Here is an 18,507-nt window from a genome sequence, read left to right as displayed (position 1 = left end):
TCGTTACTCGTCGATAAGTTGCTCGTTATTTACAGCTCTGTTCGGGAAAGCACACAAATGGACTGAATGTATGGGAGAATAGAAACGCTTAAAGTTTTCATAAATTTTAACCATTCACAAACCAAGTGATTCTAATGTATAGCATATTAAACAAATTTTAGGGAATTTCCGATTCGTTTAGTATGTAAATCGCCAAAATCCGTTCGCGGCAAAAATATTTATTAACGTTAACTTTATTTCATAAAAACGTGACCTGTTTTCTGATTTGGCACCCTTAATGAAAGACGTAGTTCTACGTCAAAAAAAACCTTCCGGTGGGTGAATTGCTGAAATTATAATTATTCGATTCATAGTCCATACAGTGCTATTACTGAATTCAATCAATCTTTCTTTCATTCTACAGTGGAATGGAGGGCGATTCCGGTGCACGACTTCGACCAGGCGGTTGAGGTTATCCTCATCCACGGGTCGAAAAACCCGCTCACAATCGGACCCATCCTGCAAACTTTCTCCAGGCTGGAAGTGCTGAAAATAACGAACGCAAACGTTCCCGCCATCGGGATGAACTCCTTCTGGGGCCTGGTCAAACTACGCGCGCTGGACCTCTCCCGGAATAACATCACCCAAATCATCGTGGACAACTTCCGCGGACAAGACAATCTACTGGAGCTGGATCTGTCCAAGAATCGAATGGAACGGATCGCCAGCGGAACGTTCGGACACCTGAAGGTAAGCGCGCGGAGATCCAATCAAACGTATTCGCCTTCCATAAACTGAACGTGTATTGCGTAAATGCCCCCTAACGAGACGCCTCCGCATTCGCCTTCCAGAGTGGCCCAATATTGACAGTAATGCTGGCAAATTTGTAAAAATGCAAATAACAGTCAAATTTTCATGATAACTTCTTTTGAAGTCGAATATCATTATTTGCACGACAGCATCCGACAGCCTCGCGTGCGAAAATACGTCGATTCGTTCCGTTCGGAATACCGCACCGCTCGGCTCGGGGAGAAAAGCACTCAAATTTCTCATGTTCTGTGTAATTTAATATTACAACCGAAACGCTTCAGCTCAGTTCAATTGCGGACAGAGCTGCCAGTTTGACATTTCGTGGAGTCTGGCTTCTACTGGTTCAAAGACGAGATCGAATGCAAACGAAACGCCACGATCTGTCGACGCTGGCTTCACGGACGCTCAGGTCGAGCCCTTGTGCTTCACCCACTCTCGGTATTCAATTGCCTTTCATTCTTCCCGGAAACCCACTATTGTTGTATATGCTGATGGGTGATTAAATTTTACGATTCGGGACGCCCCCCACTCCCATCTCGTTTGCGTACGAATTTCAGGAAAGTAGCGGAAAATATCCACACCGAATGAGTTTTCCTCACAGACTAAAGTAAACGGCGGAAAATTGACTTTTTCCGAGTTTCGAAGGGAAAGTAGGCCTCTCACCGCTGGGAATAAATATTCATTTGAATTTCATGCGCTGATTTCTATTTTTGCCTCTGTTCCGGGTCTAATCGATTTCTCGCTATTTCCACCCTCCTTAGAGTCTTAAATCACTGAATCTGGCGGACAACTCAATCAACGACCTGAACGCTCGACTCTTCCTGCACCTGGCGAAGCTCAAACATTTGGATCTCAGCCGAAATCCCATCGACGATCTCCCGCCGGAGGTGTTTAAGGACGTTCAGGTGCGTAAACAATGGTGTTTTATGATAATCCGTGTGTATGTCATCAGCTCTTGCTTCCTTCACACATCGTAACGCGCGTTTTATTCTCTAATGGTTCCAGGAATTGAAGGTGCTGAAGGTGCGTGGCTGCCAACTGTTGAACGTGAATCCACAGGTGTATAATATGCTGACACATCTCTCCGAGCTGGATCTGGGCCAGAACCAGGTGAGTTGTGTTTCTGTGGTTTGGTTTCTTCGCTTTTGAAGCAAATAATGTTTTTTTATAACCGGAGGACACAACAAATATAACGAAACATCTCCAAGAGAATGCATCTAAATATATTTCATTTCCTTCGAAAAAGTATCAAAAATCGGTCAAGCAACTCAAAATTTAGTTTTTGACGTAGTTCTGTCTTTTAGGAAGGGTGTCAAATCAGAAAACAGGTCACGTTTCTATGAAATAAAGTTAACTTTAATAACTATTTTCACTGTGAACGAATTCTGACGATTTGCACACCAATTGAATCGGAAATTCTCTAAGATTTGTTTGATATGCTTACATTTACAATTATGAACATTTCTTAATAGATCCGAACGATGTTTGCACCAATTGATAGGAAATATTTCTACGCGTCTATCACAATTAATTCAATGTTATTTTTCATGAAATGAACAATTGAATAACTGTAAAATATCAAGCGTTATCTAAACGCTCAACTGCCGAGTTTTGATTGGCCCGATTTACGGTTTCTCCAACACAGACTTCAAAATCAATGTATCTGTGGAAATCCGCTTTGCAAATGTATATGAAGGTCGGGGGTATTTTTATTCCCATCGAGCTGTGTTTCCATAACACGGACTTCAAAATCAATGTGCCTGGCGGAATCCGGTTTGTTAAAACATGCAGGTCGGGGGTATTTTTGTTTCCACCGAGCTGTTTCCCTAACACGGACTTCAAAATTAATGTACCTGGGGGAATCCCCTTCGCCAATACATGCAAGTCGGGGGTATTTTTCTTCACAAGGGCCCTTCTCAGAACAGCGCTGTTCAATCGTAAATGCAATATATTAATATACTAGCTGACCCGGCAAACATTGTTTTGCCATGAAAATTATTTCTAGTGAAACATATACGTGAAACGTTCGTTACTCTTGTGTTTGACATACCGAGGAATAGAGCGCCAAGTCGATGACGATTAAAAAAACACAAACCATTCTTTGTATTCCATTCACGATGGATTTCATTAACGAATCTGAAGTGTATATATATTGTTGTCGTAAAGTAGACAAATTAAATGAAGAATATCAATATAAATTTCGTTGTTGCAAATGTATTTGTTGCTCTTCATCGAATTACAGATTCAACATTAATATAAGCATTGAATGTTTTGCTCAGCTGAGGCTAATACTGCCGAACGATTTTCGATGTCAATGTCTGCGTTGTTAATTTTCATGAATGATTGTCTGTCTTTATCAGTTTTTAGTCGTTGATATATTGGACATCCACCTAAGGTTGCGGTCGTGTCGTTGGTGAAATCTTCAAGAATTATACATTTTCCATCTGCCATGCAAGGCTATAAACGTTTTAGATTACCGCACGGTCATGAACCATGTTTGGGGTAACAATATCGAACAATCACCTGACCTGACCTGGAAGCAATTTCAAGTTGTTGAAATTTGAATGAAAATTTTTATTCGATGTTGTTTCAATACTTAGTAGACATAGTCCTGACCCTAACTCATCTATTTATCTATTGATCTTCTTGCATTTCAACCAAAATATCATTCAGAATATAAAATAATTATCAGAGACTATTCTCGTTCAAGATACCTGCAGAGAATGTGTTATTCTGGTACACAGAACACACAATAGAGCCATATTTCATTTAATTTTTTTGTGTTAGAAGCGTGTTTATTTCACTCGAAAACTCATAACAATTTACGCTTCACAGAAATGGAACACGAAGCTCAATGACTGGAGTTTAATTACATTATCACTTAATTACACTATCGATTTCCTCAGAGCGTAATCCAAATTTTTTGTAATTTTGCCATCCAGCCGAATAAATTCAGCAAGGTGTGGAACCAAATACATATAACGTTGTAATGAATCTCATTCTACATTTCATTCATTTTTTGTTTGAACACATGTTTCGTAATATCATGACAATGCATGTGTTTAGACATGGCAATACCAAAGGCTGCGTCGGTGTTGTTCATGATAGCGCTTGGCAAGTGAGTGTATTTCTCCTCACACAGGTTCTGATTGTTTAAAATCGCAGTCGTTCGCTCTCTACCTCTATATCGTTCGCAATTCATTCTACGTTGAGATGCTGTACGTTAGGAACATTAGAAACATTAGTACCATTGAAGAAGAAGATGGAGAGTGTCGTTTGAACGGTGGGTGTCAACGATGAGCTCCAGATTGTTGTTCTTCTTCGAATCACAATTTCTCGCGTCGCTGTGCAGTCGTCTACCATGACTTCAGCAATGTATTCAACGACATACGCATTGAATGTACACATGTGTTCTCCAGTCGGTGTTTTATTAGAATTGATGAAAATAACATGATAGTCACATTGCAAACCGAGCATGTATGATATGAAGAATTTCGATTATTCATTATGTTTATTCAGAAAATCTTCCAGCTCGCAGGCAATACGCATGGTTTTAGCCGAATTAAGGTTATTGACGCATGTGAGGATGAATGTGTTCAATGAAGTGAACTTAGCGCCATCTGTCATTTAACAACGTAAATAAATTCGCTCTTTTTGAAAAACAAACTACGGCTCGATTTTTTGAATCTTATTTATACCAAAATACTAATATCGCGATTAAAAATAGGAGATGGGGGGTGAACCTTTGAGGTTATATATAGTTTTACACCAAATTTGAGAAAAAAAAGAAATCAAAATTATTTAGATTTTTCTCGCATGGGGCCACCCGGTATTAAACATATGGTAATTGGTACCCTAGCGGTATCATATATAGTTTACGCCCTATTCTCATGCCCACCAAGTTTTTTGTGCATAATTTCTTGAAAATCGTTCGAGCCGTTTCGGAGGAGTTCGACCACGAACATCGTGACACGAGATTTTTATATATAAGACTATATATCTAATATGTAAATCTACAGTCTGGTAGTGAAACCCTTTTTTCTCTACCAGTTTACCAGACCAGGCCTACCAGTTTGAAATTGTTCGAATTTCAAATGAAAATTTTCACTACAGAAGTAGTAACAAACTAAAAAGCTATTTCAAAAATTGCGATGCATTCTAAAATAATATTCGAAGTGGTAAACAAGTGGATTGCATATTCTAATTGCGTAGTTCTACGTCGAAAATGCGGTCGTGTCCTAGATACAACCCCTTACAATTTTTTAAAGTGAATGTTCGATAAATTGATCATAATGCCGATTTCTGGCGAACTAAAACCGCGAGTAATCGGTTACATATTACTAACCGCGACCGCCAACCGCGAGTAATCGGTTACATATTACTAACATAGTTGTAAGACAAAAATTGTCAAAATATTGGACTCCGGGCCCCGTCAGGCTAACGCCACATGTGCCTTAATAAAATATATATTTTGGGAAAAAAAAACTCGAGCATTTCTTAATAGATCGCAAAGATGTTTGCATCAATTGATAAGAAATATTTCTACGCATCTATCACAATGAATAACATTTTATTTTTCTTGAGAGGAAAACTGAATGATTGTATCGTTAGCGTCTATCGTTGAAGTGATACCGTTATTTTCGTGGCTGGTGAAGTGATTGTTGCACACTAACGGGATTCCCTGTGTTGCAAGTGGATTGCATTGAAGCAGAGACAACAAGCGAGAGGAAGAAGCCATGCACGCGAGCGCTGTGTGCCGTAGCATCGTCTTCGACATCATCACCGCGTTGTGCGATACACGGGTTCAGCTGGACCGAACGATCGACAAGCAGCAACCGTTATAAATCATCTGCACTGGTGTGCAAAATAAGTTTACTGAAATTAATAGGTTAAGGTTATTAGGTTAAGGAATAAATTGCAAAAATTATTAAAAAATTGTACATCTGCCATTTTAAATGGCAGAAGGGGAAGAAAGCGTTGACATGTATATCGAATCCACTGTCTCCCCAGCTACGGGTGCCGGGGAGTCGCTTAAGCGCGTTCCCTCTTCAGAAGTTAGGAAGAGTTAACCCACCTCAACAAGCCTCCCTCAAGAAAATTTGCAAACCTTTCCTCTTCACTCCCTCATTCTCCCGCTCTCGCTTCCGCTCAACTCCCGATGTTGCCTCTCACCTCTACTGTTCCCGCTCCCGCTCAACAATCGACCTCCCCCTCAGTTGTTTCCTCTCTCTGTGTCAAGGTCTATCCAGAAGATGCACCTAGAGCTGGCCTATGGGTTTGTTTTTTCAAGCCCAAACCAAAAGGAAAATCTATCAATGTCATTCAGGTTTCGATAGATCTGGTAAGATATTATTCCTCCGTGGTCGAAATCTCTAAGGTTAAACCGAACAAACTGCGTGTTGTCGTGGGTGATCGGAAACACGCAAACGAAATTATGATCAACCCTATATCGACGAGATTCACCCTAGAATATCGTGTATACGTGCCGTCCCATGACGTAGCAATCTCAGGGGTGGTAACTGAAACGGGATAAAAGTAGGAGTTGGCAAATTTAAAAAACTCCCATTGGTGGGAGTCGAAATTTTGGACAGCCGCCAACTAGGGAAAGTATCCCAAGAAGAGGGAAAAACTAAATTCACGCCGTCAGACTCGTTTCAAGTAACATTTGCTGGTTCCGCTCTCCCTGACTACGTTATGATGGGCAAACTGAGGCTGTCAGTACGACTCTTCATATCAAAGCCCATGACTTTCCAAAAAAGCAATTGGTCACACTTCAGATTATTGTGCCAACAAGGAGCGCTGTGCCACTTGCGGAGAGCAACATGTGGACAAATCCTGCAGTGCGACTTAGCATAAATGTTCATACTGCGGGGGATCCCCACACGAGCTCTCAGCTTATGAAACTTACAAAAGTCGCTGGGAGGAACAGAAGCGCTCTTTGAAGGAACGCTCGAAACGCACTTTTGCGGATATTTTCAAGAGCACTTCTCCACTGGCCCAACAACAACAACCAATCAAAACACAAAATGTCTTCGCCACGTTGCCCGTTAACGAAATGGAAGCGAACACAGCTAGCGGGGGCACATCGTTTATTTTCAAAGGGAATCCCCGGCGCAAAAATGTGACCACTCCCAAAGTTCAAGGACAAGTCCCTCCGGTTATACCCCCTGTTAGCATGCCTAAAAATTGCAGCGTACAAACAAAATCAGGTTCCTCCTGGCTTCACATTCGAACGACCCAGCACTCGAGGGAGCATCAAAAACCCCAATTGTCCCTGTTTTTCCGTCCAGTTCAACTTCCCAATCGGGATTTATAAAGTTGTCTGACCTTGTGGCTCAAATCTTCACATGCTTCAATGTTTCCGACTCCATCAGAACCCTTGTCACCACAATGCTTCCAGTATTAAAGACAATTTTGCAGCAATTGATGCAAACATGGCCCCTCCTTGCAATCCCCTTTATTCCGCGGGGCGAATGAGGTGAGATGGCAAAGTTTCACGCTTAATTTTGGAAACCACCTTACTTTGTAGCTCTTATTTGATACTAGAGCCGATAACATATGAAGACACGACTTCAAATCTCACCTAGTGACATACTAAAGTCACTCCATTCGCCTTCGGGACCACATTTGAGTCATCTCACGTCTTTCGCCGCGTAGAATAGGGGGGAATGATTATCTCTCTTGTTGTCTAATTTAAATCTAAAAAACTAAGAGGTCGGAGATATCACTGTTTTCCAGTCGTAGTCTTATCCCTAAATTGGATACATTCAAATTTTCTAATTCATAAATTCAATCGTGATGTTTTTGCTCTGTCCGCAACCTGGCTCTCTTCTCAAAATGATCTCTCTTTCCACTCATTTTTTCGAATTGACCTTCCATCTATTGGAGGGATCGAAGCTGTTGCTTGTCATGCAAACATCAGACGCAAAGACCTCTGTATTGTCAACTTGTATTGGCCTCCGAGAGCTGCGATTAGCCGCAAGCAACTTGCTGACATGTGCTCACTCCTTCTTGAGCCACGATTGATCTTGAGAGACTTCAACTCTCACGGAACTGCCTGGGGAGAACAGTACGGCGACAATCGTTCATTGTTGATATATGACCTTTGTAACAGCTTCAATATGACCGTTTTGAACAATGGGGAAACAACACATGTACCTAAACCTCCTGCTAACCTAAGTGCTCTTGATCTCTCGAATTCAATTTCGTTAGATTGCAAGTGGAATGTAATCCGGGACCCCAACGGTAGTGATCACTTGCCAATCAAAATTTCCATAACCATTGGGTCGAATTCTTCTGAATCTATAAACATGGCATATGACCTCACAAGACATATTGACTGGATAAAATATGCAGACGCGATTACTGTAGCCATCAATTCCAGAGATGGTTTACCTCCATTGGAGGAGTATAACTTCCTTTCTCGTTTGATCTATGACAGCTCAAACGAAACCCATCCCAGGTTCCACTATTCGTCAAAAGCCTCCCAATCCATGGTGGGATAGCCAATGTTCCAAGCTTTATCAGGATAAATCGAACGCATTTAAAGCTTTTCGGAAACGTGGAACCATTGAAAATTATCCATCGTATTTGGACCTAAAAAATCAATTTAAAAACTTGATCAAAAGGAAAAAACGTGCTTATTGGCGAAATTTCGTGGGAGGTTTGTCACGAGAAACGTCAATGAAAAAATTATGGAAAGTGGCTCGAAACATGAAAAATCGCTCTTCAACGAATGAAAGCGAAGAATATTCACATCGATGGATTTTTTATTTTACGCGGAAGGTTTGTCCTGATTCCGCCCCCGTGCAAAAAATTGTTCGAGACATACCACAAGGTAGGTGCGATCTTGATTCCAAGTTTTCGATGATAGAATTCTCTCTTGCTCTCCTTTCATGTAACAATTCTGCTCCGGGATCGGATAGAATCAAGTTCAACTTGCTGAAAAACCTCCCTGATGTGGCGAAACATCGCTTGTTGAATTTATTCAATCGGTTTCTGGAGCAGAATATTGCTCCAGATGATTGGAGACAAGTACGTGTTATAGCTTTTCAAAAACCCGGAAAGCCCGCGTCCGACATCAATGCGTTCCGCCCAATAGCAATGCTATCTTGTATAAGGAAATTGTTGGAGAAAATGATCTTCCTTCGCCTTGATCGATGGGTTGAAACAAATGGCTTAATCTCAGATACACAATATAGGTTCCGCAGGGGCAAGGGGACGAATGATTGTCTTGCGTTGCTTTCTTCAGAAATTCAAATGGCTTACGCCGAAAAAAAAAACAAATGGCTTCAGTATTCTTGGACATAAAGGGGGCCTTTGATTCTGTTTCAATATGGGTTTTGCAGACAAATTACACTCTCGGGGTTTCCGCCTCTATTGAATAATACGTTATATAACTTGCTTTGTGAGAAATATTTGAATTTTTCTCACGGGGATTCGACATTAAGTCAGATCTCCTACATGGGACTCCCCCAGGGATCATGTTTAAGCCCCCTTTTGTACAGCTTCTATGTAAGCGATATTGACAATTACCTTACACAAAATTGCAGATTAAGACAACTTGCAGATGATGGAGTGGTGTCTGTCGTAGAATCAAACGAATCCGACCTGGAAGAACCCTTACAAGATACTTTGAACAATTTTTCAACCTGGGCCATTGGGCTAGGGATCGAATTCTCCACGGAGAAAACAGAGATGGTGGTTTTTTCTAGGAAGCATAGACCAGCAAAACCAAAGCTTCAACTTTTGGGTAAACCGATCACTCATGCTATGTCATTCAAGTATCTTGGGGTCTGGTTCGACTCCAAATATACTTGGGGGCCCATATTTGGTATCTGCGTAAAAAATGTCAACAAAGAATAAACTTTCTCTGTAAATTACCGGCACCTGGTGGGGAGCCCACCCAGGAGATATTATAATGTTGTATCGAACAACTATTCTATCAATGATGGAGTATGGCAGTTGCTGTTTTCAATCAGCTGTTTACTCGAGCGAATTCAATATCTTTGTCTCCGTATTACGTTGGGATGTATGCCCTCAACGCATACCATGAGCCACGAGGTTTTGGCAGGCGTACTTCCACTAAAAGATCGCTTCAATTTATTATCTCTTCGGTTCCTCATCCGGTGTAAGGTTATGAACCCATTGGTGATCGGAAATTTTGAGCAGCTGATCGAGCTAAATTTTCACTCTGGATTCATGAGTTCATATCATGAATTCATCTCCATGCAGGTTGATCCTTCTTCGTATATTCCCAACCGTGTTTGTTTTCCTGACTACATCAATTCCACTGTACATTTTGATCTGTTCATGAATGAGAAAATCCATGGAATTTCAGATTATCATCGATCGGGGATTGTTCGTACGATCTTCAATGCAAAGTATGAGCGTATCAATAGTGATAATATGTACTTTACTGATGGGTCCACAGGATTTGGAGTGTTCAACGAAATTTTCAGCACCTCCCACAGTCTTCAGTATCCTTGCTTACTGTATATTGCTGAATTGGCCGCGATTCACTGGGCGCTGGACAGCGTCGCCTCACGACCTGTTGAACACTATTGCATTGTAACGGATAGTCTTAGCTCTGTCGAAGCTATCCGTTCAGTGAGGCCGGAAAAACACTCGCCGTACTTCCTTGAGAGAATACGAGAAATTTTGAATGCTTTATCCAGACGCTGTTATGTCATTACCTTTGTCTGGGTCCCTTGACATTGCTCAATCCCGGGTAATGAGAGGGCTGACTCATTGGCAAAGGTAGGTGCAATTGAAGGCGATATTTATCAGCGTCAAATCGCCTTCAATGAATTTTTTTTCTTTAGTCCGTAAAAATACCATCGCTAACTGGCAACGCAAATGGAACGAAGATGAATTGGGCCGGTGGTTTCACTCGATTATCCCTAACGTTAGCCTTAAACCATGGTTCAAAAGTCTGGACCTGAGTCGGGACTTTATTCGCACCTTCTCCCGACTCATGTACAATCACTGTTCGTTAGACACGCTACTCTTTCGTATTAATCTTGTCTATAGCAATATCTGTACTTGTGGCCAAGGTTACCACGACATCGAACACGTTGTTTGGTCGTGCGAGGAGTATCTTGTTGCCAGATCGAATTGAGAAAACTCTCTTCGGGCCAGAGGAAGGCAGCCCAATGTGCCGGTGAGAGATTTGTTGTCTTGGTTAGACCTTGATTACTTGGCCCAAATATATGTCTGCCTAAAAGTTATCGATCATCATTTGTGATTGTCCTTATATCCTTATACAGTTATACCTTGATATAAAGCAGCTTTATTGTTTTGCTCGTCACCTTATATCGAGTTACGTTATATCGAAGCAAAAAAGCAAAAATAATTTTCTATTACCCAGCAGTGTTAATAAACCTTTCTTATGTCCATTTAGAACAATTTTCGTAGACAAACATGATCATTTTTAAATAGAAGAAAAGGTCTTAAAAATTTGAAGTGAAATTGAAATCAATTAGTGGTGAAACGGGTAGTAGTTTGGTCGAATACCGGATATCCGACAAGTTTTCGATTCGACTTTTTATTCGCGAATACGAAAATGGAAAATACTGCATATGCACATGAAGCGAATGAAGGATTACACAGTTTAGAATAAATATTTGGGAGTTCTTGAAACGTAAATCTTGCTGGCAATGTTATTGGAGTTTAAAAATATCTTTCAAATATCAAATCTTCTGAGAGTAACAGCTCATCGTCGTCTTCATGGCCTGTAAATGAAACAAAAGAGACGAAACTGAATGGAAGCTTTCACAGAAAACTCACGACACACCTTTTGGGATTGTTTCAACGTAGTGACAAATGAAAATGATAGTTAGCGTCACGTTGAGGGAAAAAAATCTCGTTGCTAACGAAATCGAAGAAATGTGAAAACATTTAAAATCAATCGCAATCACGATCCTTACATTTGGTGGTCAATAAAATCTAACATTCGGTAATCGGTAGTCATTCGTATCGGATGTATTTATTGATAGCTCCTGCGGTGGTTAGAACGAAAACGTCCATCATCGTTCTTTCTTAAGTCGAAGTGGTTTCTTTTGTTGTGGTTTCTTTTCTTTCGCATCAGACTGTGTTAGAACAATTGAGTTGGTGAATTGAGTTAGCCAGTGGTGCGTTCCGTACACGAAAGCGAAAACGCGCCCCGACTGCGTGCACCGGACCACATACGTGAATAAGTGGAGTGCGCAAGCAAATCTCAGTCAACGAGTGAAATTATTCCACAGCGAGCGCTGTAATCTTTTGTTCGTGCATCGGCATTGATTGCCCGTTCGACACCAATACACTGACGATAGTGTGGAGAGCGTGGTCAGCGGAAGCAGTCATTGAATCATACGCACTGTGTGCAAATTTAGGTATAGTCATAAAAAAATAATTATAAGATATAGTTTTTTTTGTTTTTTACATTATCTTTATTTCATTATTATTTTCTATATATTATATACAAAAATCATAATTAGAATTAAAGTTCCACGTAATGGCAGAGGGTGGTGGGGAGTCTCCTTATATGGAGATCTCCGACATGGAAACAAGTGACTCCCCCTTATGTATGAAAAAGGAAACAGGAAGAGCACTCAAACGCGATAACTCTTCCGGGGACGAGTCAACTCACCCTACTAAGCCCCCCTCGAAAAAACTCGCAAGTCTCCCTCCCCAACTTTCCGATTCTCCCACTCTCCCTCCTCAGCCCTCCAATACTCCCACTCTCCCTCCCCCTTCCTCGGTTTCGCTTCCTCCTTCTGATATTACCGTTACAACTCAATCCTCGTCCTCGTCTTCTCCCTCTGTTGTCTCCGCTCCACGTATCAGAGTCTATCCAGAAGATGCACCTGGAACTGGCCCGTGGGTTGTTTTCTTCCGGCCAAAACCAAATGGAAAAGGCCTTAACGTGATTCAGATCATGAAAGATCTGACCAGATACACTTCCGTAGAAGAAATTTTCAAGGTCAGACCGAACAAATTACGAGTTGTCGTGTCTGAACGGAAGGATGCAAACGAGATTGTTGCTGATAAGCATTTCATCCTCGAATATCGCGTATGGATTCCCTCCAATGACGTAGAAATCGGGGGGGTGATAACTGAAACGGGTCTGACGTGCGAAAAAATTAGAAGTGAAGGAGTTGGCAAGTTCAAGAAGCTCCCTTCGGCGGAAGTCATAATCTTGGACTGTCGCCAACTCGGTAAAGTCTCCCAAGAAAAGGAAATAACAAAATTCACGCCGTCCGACTCGTTTAGAGTAACTTTTGCTGGTTCCGCTCTCCCGGACTACGTTATGGTGGATAAATTGAGGCTACCGGTGCGACTCTTCGTGCCAAAGCCCATGACTTGCCAAAAATGCAAGTCAGTCGGCCACACTTCAGCTTATTGTGGCAACAAGGAGCGCTGTGCAACTTGCGGAGAGCAACATGTGGGCGAATCTTGCAGTGCGACTGAGCATAAGTGTCCATATTGTGGGGGGACCCCACATGTGCTCTCAGCTTGTGAAACTTACAAGAGTCGCTGGGAGAAACAGAAGCGCTCTTTAAAGGAACGCTCGAAGCGCACTTTTGCGGAAATTTTGAAGGGCGCTTCTCCACTGGCCCAACAACAACAACAATCAATATCGACACACAATACCTTTTCCACGTTGCCAGTTGACGAAATGGAAGCGGACACAGCTAGCGGGGGCACACCGTGTATTTTCAAAGGGAATCCCCGGCGCAAAAATGTGACCACTCCCAAATTTCAAGAACAAGTCCCCCCGGCGAAAACCCCTGTTAGCTTGCCTAAAAAATCGAGTGCAGCGGACAAGCCAAATCAGGTTCCTCCTGGCTTCCGTGGGAATAGTTCACCTTCGAACGACCCAGCACTCGAGGGGACATCAAAAACCCCAAATGTCCCTTTTTTTGCGTCCAGCTCAACTTCCCAATCGGGATTTATAAAGTTGACTGACCTTGTGGATCAAATCTTCACGTGTTTTAATGTTTCCGACTCCATCAGAACCATTGTCATCTCAATGCTTCCAGTATTAAAGACAATTCTGCAACAATTGATGCAAACATGGCCCCTCCTTGCAATGATTATCTCTCTTGATGTCTAATTCAAATAGAGAGGTCGGAGATATCACTGTTTTACAGTGGAATTGTCGTAGTCTTATACCTAAATTGGATACGTTCAAATTTTTAATTCATAACTTCAACTGTGATGTTTTTGCTCTGTCCGAAACTTGGCTCTCTTCTCAAAATGATCTCTCTTTCCATGATTTTAATATTATACGCTTGGACCGTGATGACAGATACGGAGGGGTGCTATTGGGGATCAATAAGTGCCACTCATTTTTTCGAATTGACCTTCCACCTATTGGAGGGATCGAAGCTGTTGCTTGTCATGCAAACATCAGAGGCAAAGACCTCTGTATTGTCAGCTTGTATTGGCCTCCGAGAGCTGCGGTTTGCCGCAAGCAACTTGCTGACATGTGCTCACTCCTTCCTGAGCCACGATTGATCTTGGGAGACTTCAACTCTCACGGAACTGCCTGGGGGGAACAGTACGATGACAATCGTTCATTGTTGATATATGACCTTTGTAACAGCTTCAATATGACCGTTTTGAACACTGGGGAAACAACACGTGTACCTAAACCTCCTGCTAAACCAAGTGCTCTTGACCTCTCGCTTTGCTCGAATTCACTATCGTTAGATTGCAAGTGGAATGTAATCCAGGACCCCAACGGTAGTGATCACTTGCCAATCAAAATTTCCATCACCATTGGGTCGAATTCTTCAGAATCTGTAAACATGGCATATGACCTCACAAGACACATTGACTGGAAAAAATATGCGGACGCGATTGCTCTAGCCATCAATTCCAGAGATGGTTTGCCTCCATTGGAGGAGTATTACTTCATTTCTAGTTTGATATATGACAGCGCGGTTCGCGCTCAAACGAAACCCATCCCAGGCTCCACTATTCGTCGAAGGCCTCCCAATCCATGGTGGGATAGCCAATGTTCCAAGCTTTATCAGGATAAATCGAATGCATTTAAAGCTTTTCGGAAACGTGGAACCCCTGAAAATTTTCAAACGTATTTAGCCCTTGAGAATCAGTTCAAAAATTTGATCAAAGGGAAAAAACGTGCTTATTGGCGAAATTTCGTGGGAGGTTTATCACGAGAAACGTCAATGAAAAAATTATGGAAAGTGGCTCGAAACATGAGAAATCGCTCTTCATCGAATGAAAGCGAGGAATATTCACATCGATGGATTTTTAATTTTGCACGGAAGGTTTGTCCTGATTCCGCACCTGTGCAAAAAATTGTTCGAGGTATACCACAAGATAGGTACGATCTTGATTCCGAGTTTTCGATGGTAGAATTCTCTCTTGCTCTCCTTTCTTGTAACAATTCTGCTCCGGGATCGGATAGAATTAAGTTCAACTTGCTGAAAAACCTCCCTGATGTGGCGAAACATCGCTTGTTGAATTTATTCAATCAGTTTCTGGAGCATAATATTGTTCCAGATGATTGGAGACAAGTGCGAGTTATAGCTATTAAAAAACCAGGAAAACCCGCGTCCGACTTCAATTCGTACCGCCCAATAGCAATGCTGTCTTGTATACGGAAATTGTTGGAGAAAATGATCTTGTTTCGCCTTGATCGTTGGGTTGAAACGAATGGCCTACTCTCAGATACACAATATGGGTTCCGCAGGGGCAAGGGGACGAATGATTGTCTTGCGTTGCTTTCTTCAGAAATTCAAATGGCTTACGCCGAAAAAAAACAAATGGCTTCAGTATTCTTGGACATAAAGGGGGCCTTTGATTCTGTTTCAATAGAGGTTTTGTCAGACAAATTACAATCTCGGGGTCTGCCGCCTCTATTGAATAATATGTTATATAACTTGCTTTGTGAGAAACATTTGAACTTTTCTCACGGAGATTCGGCAGTAAGTCGGTTCTCTTACATGGGCCTCCCCCAGGGCTCATGTTTAAGCCCCCTTTTGTACAACTTCTATGTAAGCGACATCGACAATTGCCTTACACAAAATTGCAGCCTAAGACAACTTGCAGATGATGGAGTGGTGTCTGTCGTAGGATCAAACGAATCCGACCTGCAAGGACCCTTACAAGATACTTTGAACAATTTTTCAACCTGGGCCATTGGGCTAGGGATCGAATTCTCCACGGAGAAAACAGAGATGGTGGTTTTTTCTAGGAAGCATAGACCAGCAAAACCAAAGCTTCAACTTTTGGGTAAACCGATCACTCATGCTATGTCATTCAAGTATCTTGGGGTCTGGTTCGACTCCAAATGTACTTGGGGGGCCCATATTAGGTATCTGAGTAAAAAATGCCAACAAAGAATAAACTTTCTCCGTACAATTACCGGCACCTGGTGGGGAGCCCATCCCGAAGATCTTATAATGTTGTATCGAACAACTATTCTCTCAGTGATGGAGTATGGCAGTTTCTGTTTTCAATCAGCTGCCAAAACACACATCATTAAACTCGAGCGAATTCAGTATCTTTGTCTCCGTATCGCGTTGGGATGTATGCCCTCAACGCATACCATGAGTCTCGAGGTTTTGGCAGGCCTACTCCCACTAAAAGATCGCTTCAATTTATTATCTCTTCGGTTCCTCATCCGGTGTAAGGTTATGAACCCATTGGTGATCGGAAATTTTGAGCAGCTGATCGAGCTAAATTTTCACTCCGGATTCATGAGTTCATATCATGAATTCATCTCCATGCAGGTTGATCCTTCTTCGTATATTCCCAATCGTGTTTGTTTCCCTGACTACATCAATTCCTCTGTGAATTTTGATCTGTCCATGAAGCAAGATATCCATGGATATTCAGATTACCAACGATCGAGGATCGCTCCAACGATCTTCGATGAAAAATATAGGGGTATCAATTGTGATAATATGTACTTTACTGATGGGTCCACTATAAATGAGTCCACAGGATTTGGAGTGTTCAACGAATTTTTTAGCACCTCACACAGTCTTCAGAATCCTTGCTCAGTGTATATTGCTGAATTGGCAGCAATTCATTGGGCGCTGGACAGCGTCGCCTCACGACCTGTTGAACACTATTACATTGTAACGGATAGTCTTAGTTCTGTCGAAGCTATCCGTTCAGTGAGGCCGGAAAAGCACTCGCCGTACTTCCTTGAGAGAATACGAAAAATTTTGAGTGCTTTATCCAGACGCTGTTACGTCATTACCTTTGTGTGGGTCCCTTCTCATTGCTCAATTCCGGGTAATGAGAGGGCTGACTCATTAGCAAAGGTAGGTGCAATTGAAGGCGATATTTATCAGCGTCAAATCGCCTTCAATGAATTTTATTCTTTAGTCCGCAAAAATACCATCGCTAACTGGCAACGCAAGTGGAATGAAGATGAATTGGGCCGGTGGTTTCACTCGATTATCCCTAAGGTTAGCCTCAATCCGTGGTTCAAAAGTCTGGAATTGAGTCGGGACTTTATTCGCACCTTCTCCCGACTCATGTCCAATCACTGTTCTTTAGATGCACTACTCTTTCGTTTCAATCTTGCCAGCAGCAATCTATGTGTTTGTGGTCAAGGTTATCGCGACATCGAGCACGTTGTTTGGTCGTGCGAGGTGTATCTGGTCGCCAGATCGAATTTAGAAAACTCCCTTCGGGCCCGAGGAAGACAGCCCAATGTGCCGGTGAGAGATGTGTTGGCTCGGTTAGACCTTGATTACATGTCCCATATATATGTTTTCCTTAAAGCTATCGATCTTCGTGTGTGATTGTCCCTATGTCCTTATACCCTCCTTTCCTTCCTTTGCGGGTAATTCGTCCCCTTGCTATAAATAGTATAATAAGTTGAAATGTAAAAACACTATAGATATACAAACAGATTTAAGAATTGAGTGTTCATCAACATTGTTACAGTTTTCTTATACCCCATCCTTCTCCTAAAAATATGTCACCCTCCTAAACTCGAGTACACCGCGAGTAATCGGTTTTCCACCTTACTAACCATAGATGTAAGAAAATTGTTTATATATATAGTTTTAAAATTATATTTAAGAATTCGGCTCCTTTAAACTTAAGTTACTGAGCCTGCAAAAATAAACGAATTAATAAAAAAAAAAAAATAAAATCTAAGCAGTCAATCGGGGTCAAGGATTGGTAGAGTTTATATTTCAGCTCCTTGCAGTAGTATTACAGCGAAGACTGTTCTCTGAAGTTCTCTGAAATGACGATTTTCCCAGGCTTCTCAGTTTCAAAGTACGTTTTAGGGAAACATATTCCGGTCTGCACAACGACAAGCGAGTACAACTCCAACTCAACACCAAAATATACCCCCGACTTGCATGTATCTGCAAAGCGGATTCCCCAGGCACATTGATTTTGAAGTCCATGTTAGGGAAACACAGCTCGGTGGAAACAAAAATACCCCCGTCTTTCATGTATATTTGCAAAGCGGATTCACATATTCACATATTCACATATTCACATATTCACATATTCACAAAACATTGAGAAAAAGACCAATGCTAATCCATTTTACGGTACTCATTTGTTTGAAAACTTACTAGAAACATTTATTCGAAATAATTTATGCTCCAAAAACTATTGTATTGTTTATTTTTAATTCATCTTAAGGTGAAGGTGGAAGCTAGCCACAATGGCGCTTATTTCTTTCATCTCCCTCACTTACCCCTCGCCCGAAAATCAATAATTTTG

At 41.7% G+C, this 18,507-nt stretch overlaps 1 protein-coding gene across 4 annotated transcripts in view; it reads left to right on the top strand.

Annotated features, from left to right (window-relative positions):
* LOC129780437 (toll-like receptor 3) overlaps window positions 1–18,507 on the top strand; it is an 841,421-nt gene that overhangs the window by 789,426 nt on the left and 33,488 nt on the right. For all 4 annotated transcript variants that reach the window (XM_055788712.1, XM_055788714.1, XM_055788715.1 and 1 more), the window contains 3 exons: window positions 404–729; window positions 1,551–1,694; window positions 1,795–1,899. In XM_055788712.1, the coding sequence (XP_055644687.1) occupies window positions 404–729; window positions 1,551–1,694; window positions 1,795–1,899 (575 nt within the window). The remainder of the gene's footprint in view (window positions 1–403; window positions 730–1,550; window positions 1,695–1,794; window positions 1,900–18,507) is intronic.

This window comes from Toxorhynchites rutilus, chromosome 3 (assembly GCF_029784135.1).
Source record: "Toxorhynchites rutilus septentrionalis strain SRP chromosome 3, ASM2978413v1, whole genome shotgun sequence".
Taxonomy (NCBI): Eukaryota; Metazoa; Arthropoda; class Insecta; order Diptera; family Culicidae; genus Toxorhynchites; species Toxorhynchites rutilus.
This window is presented reverse-complemented; position numbering and strand designations above follow the sequence as displayed.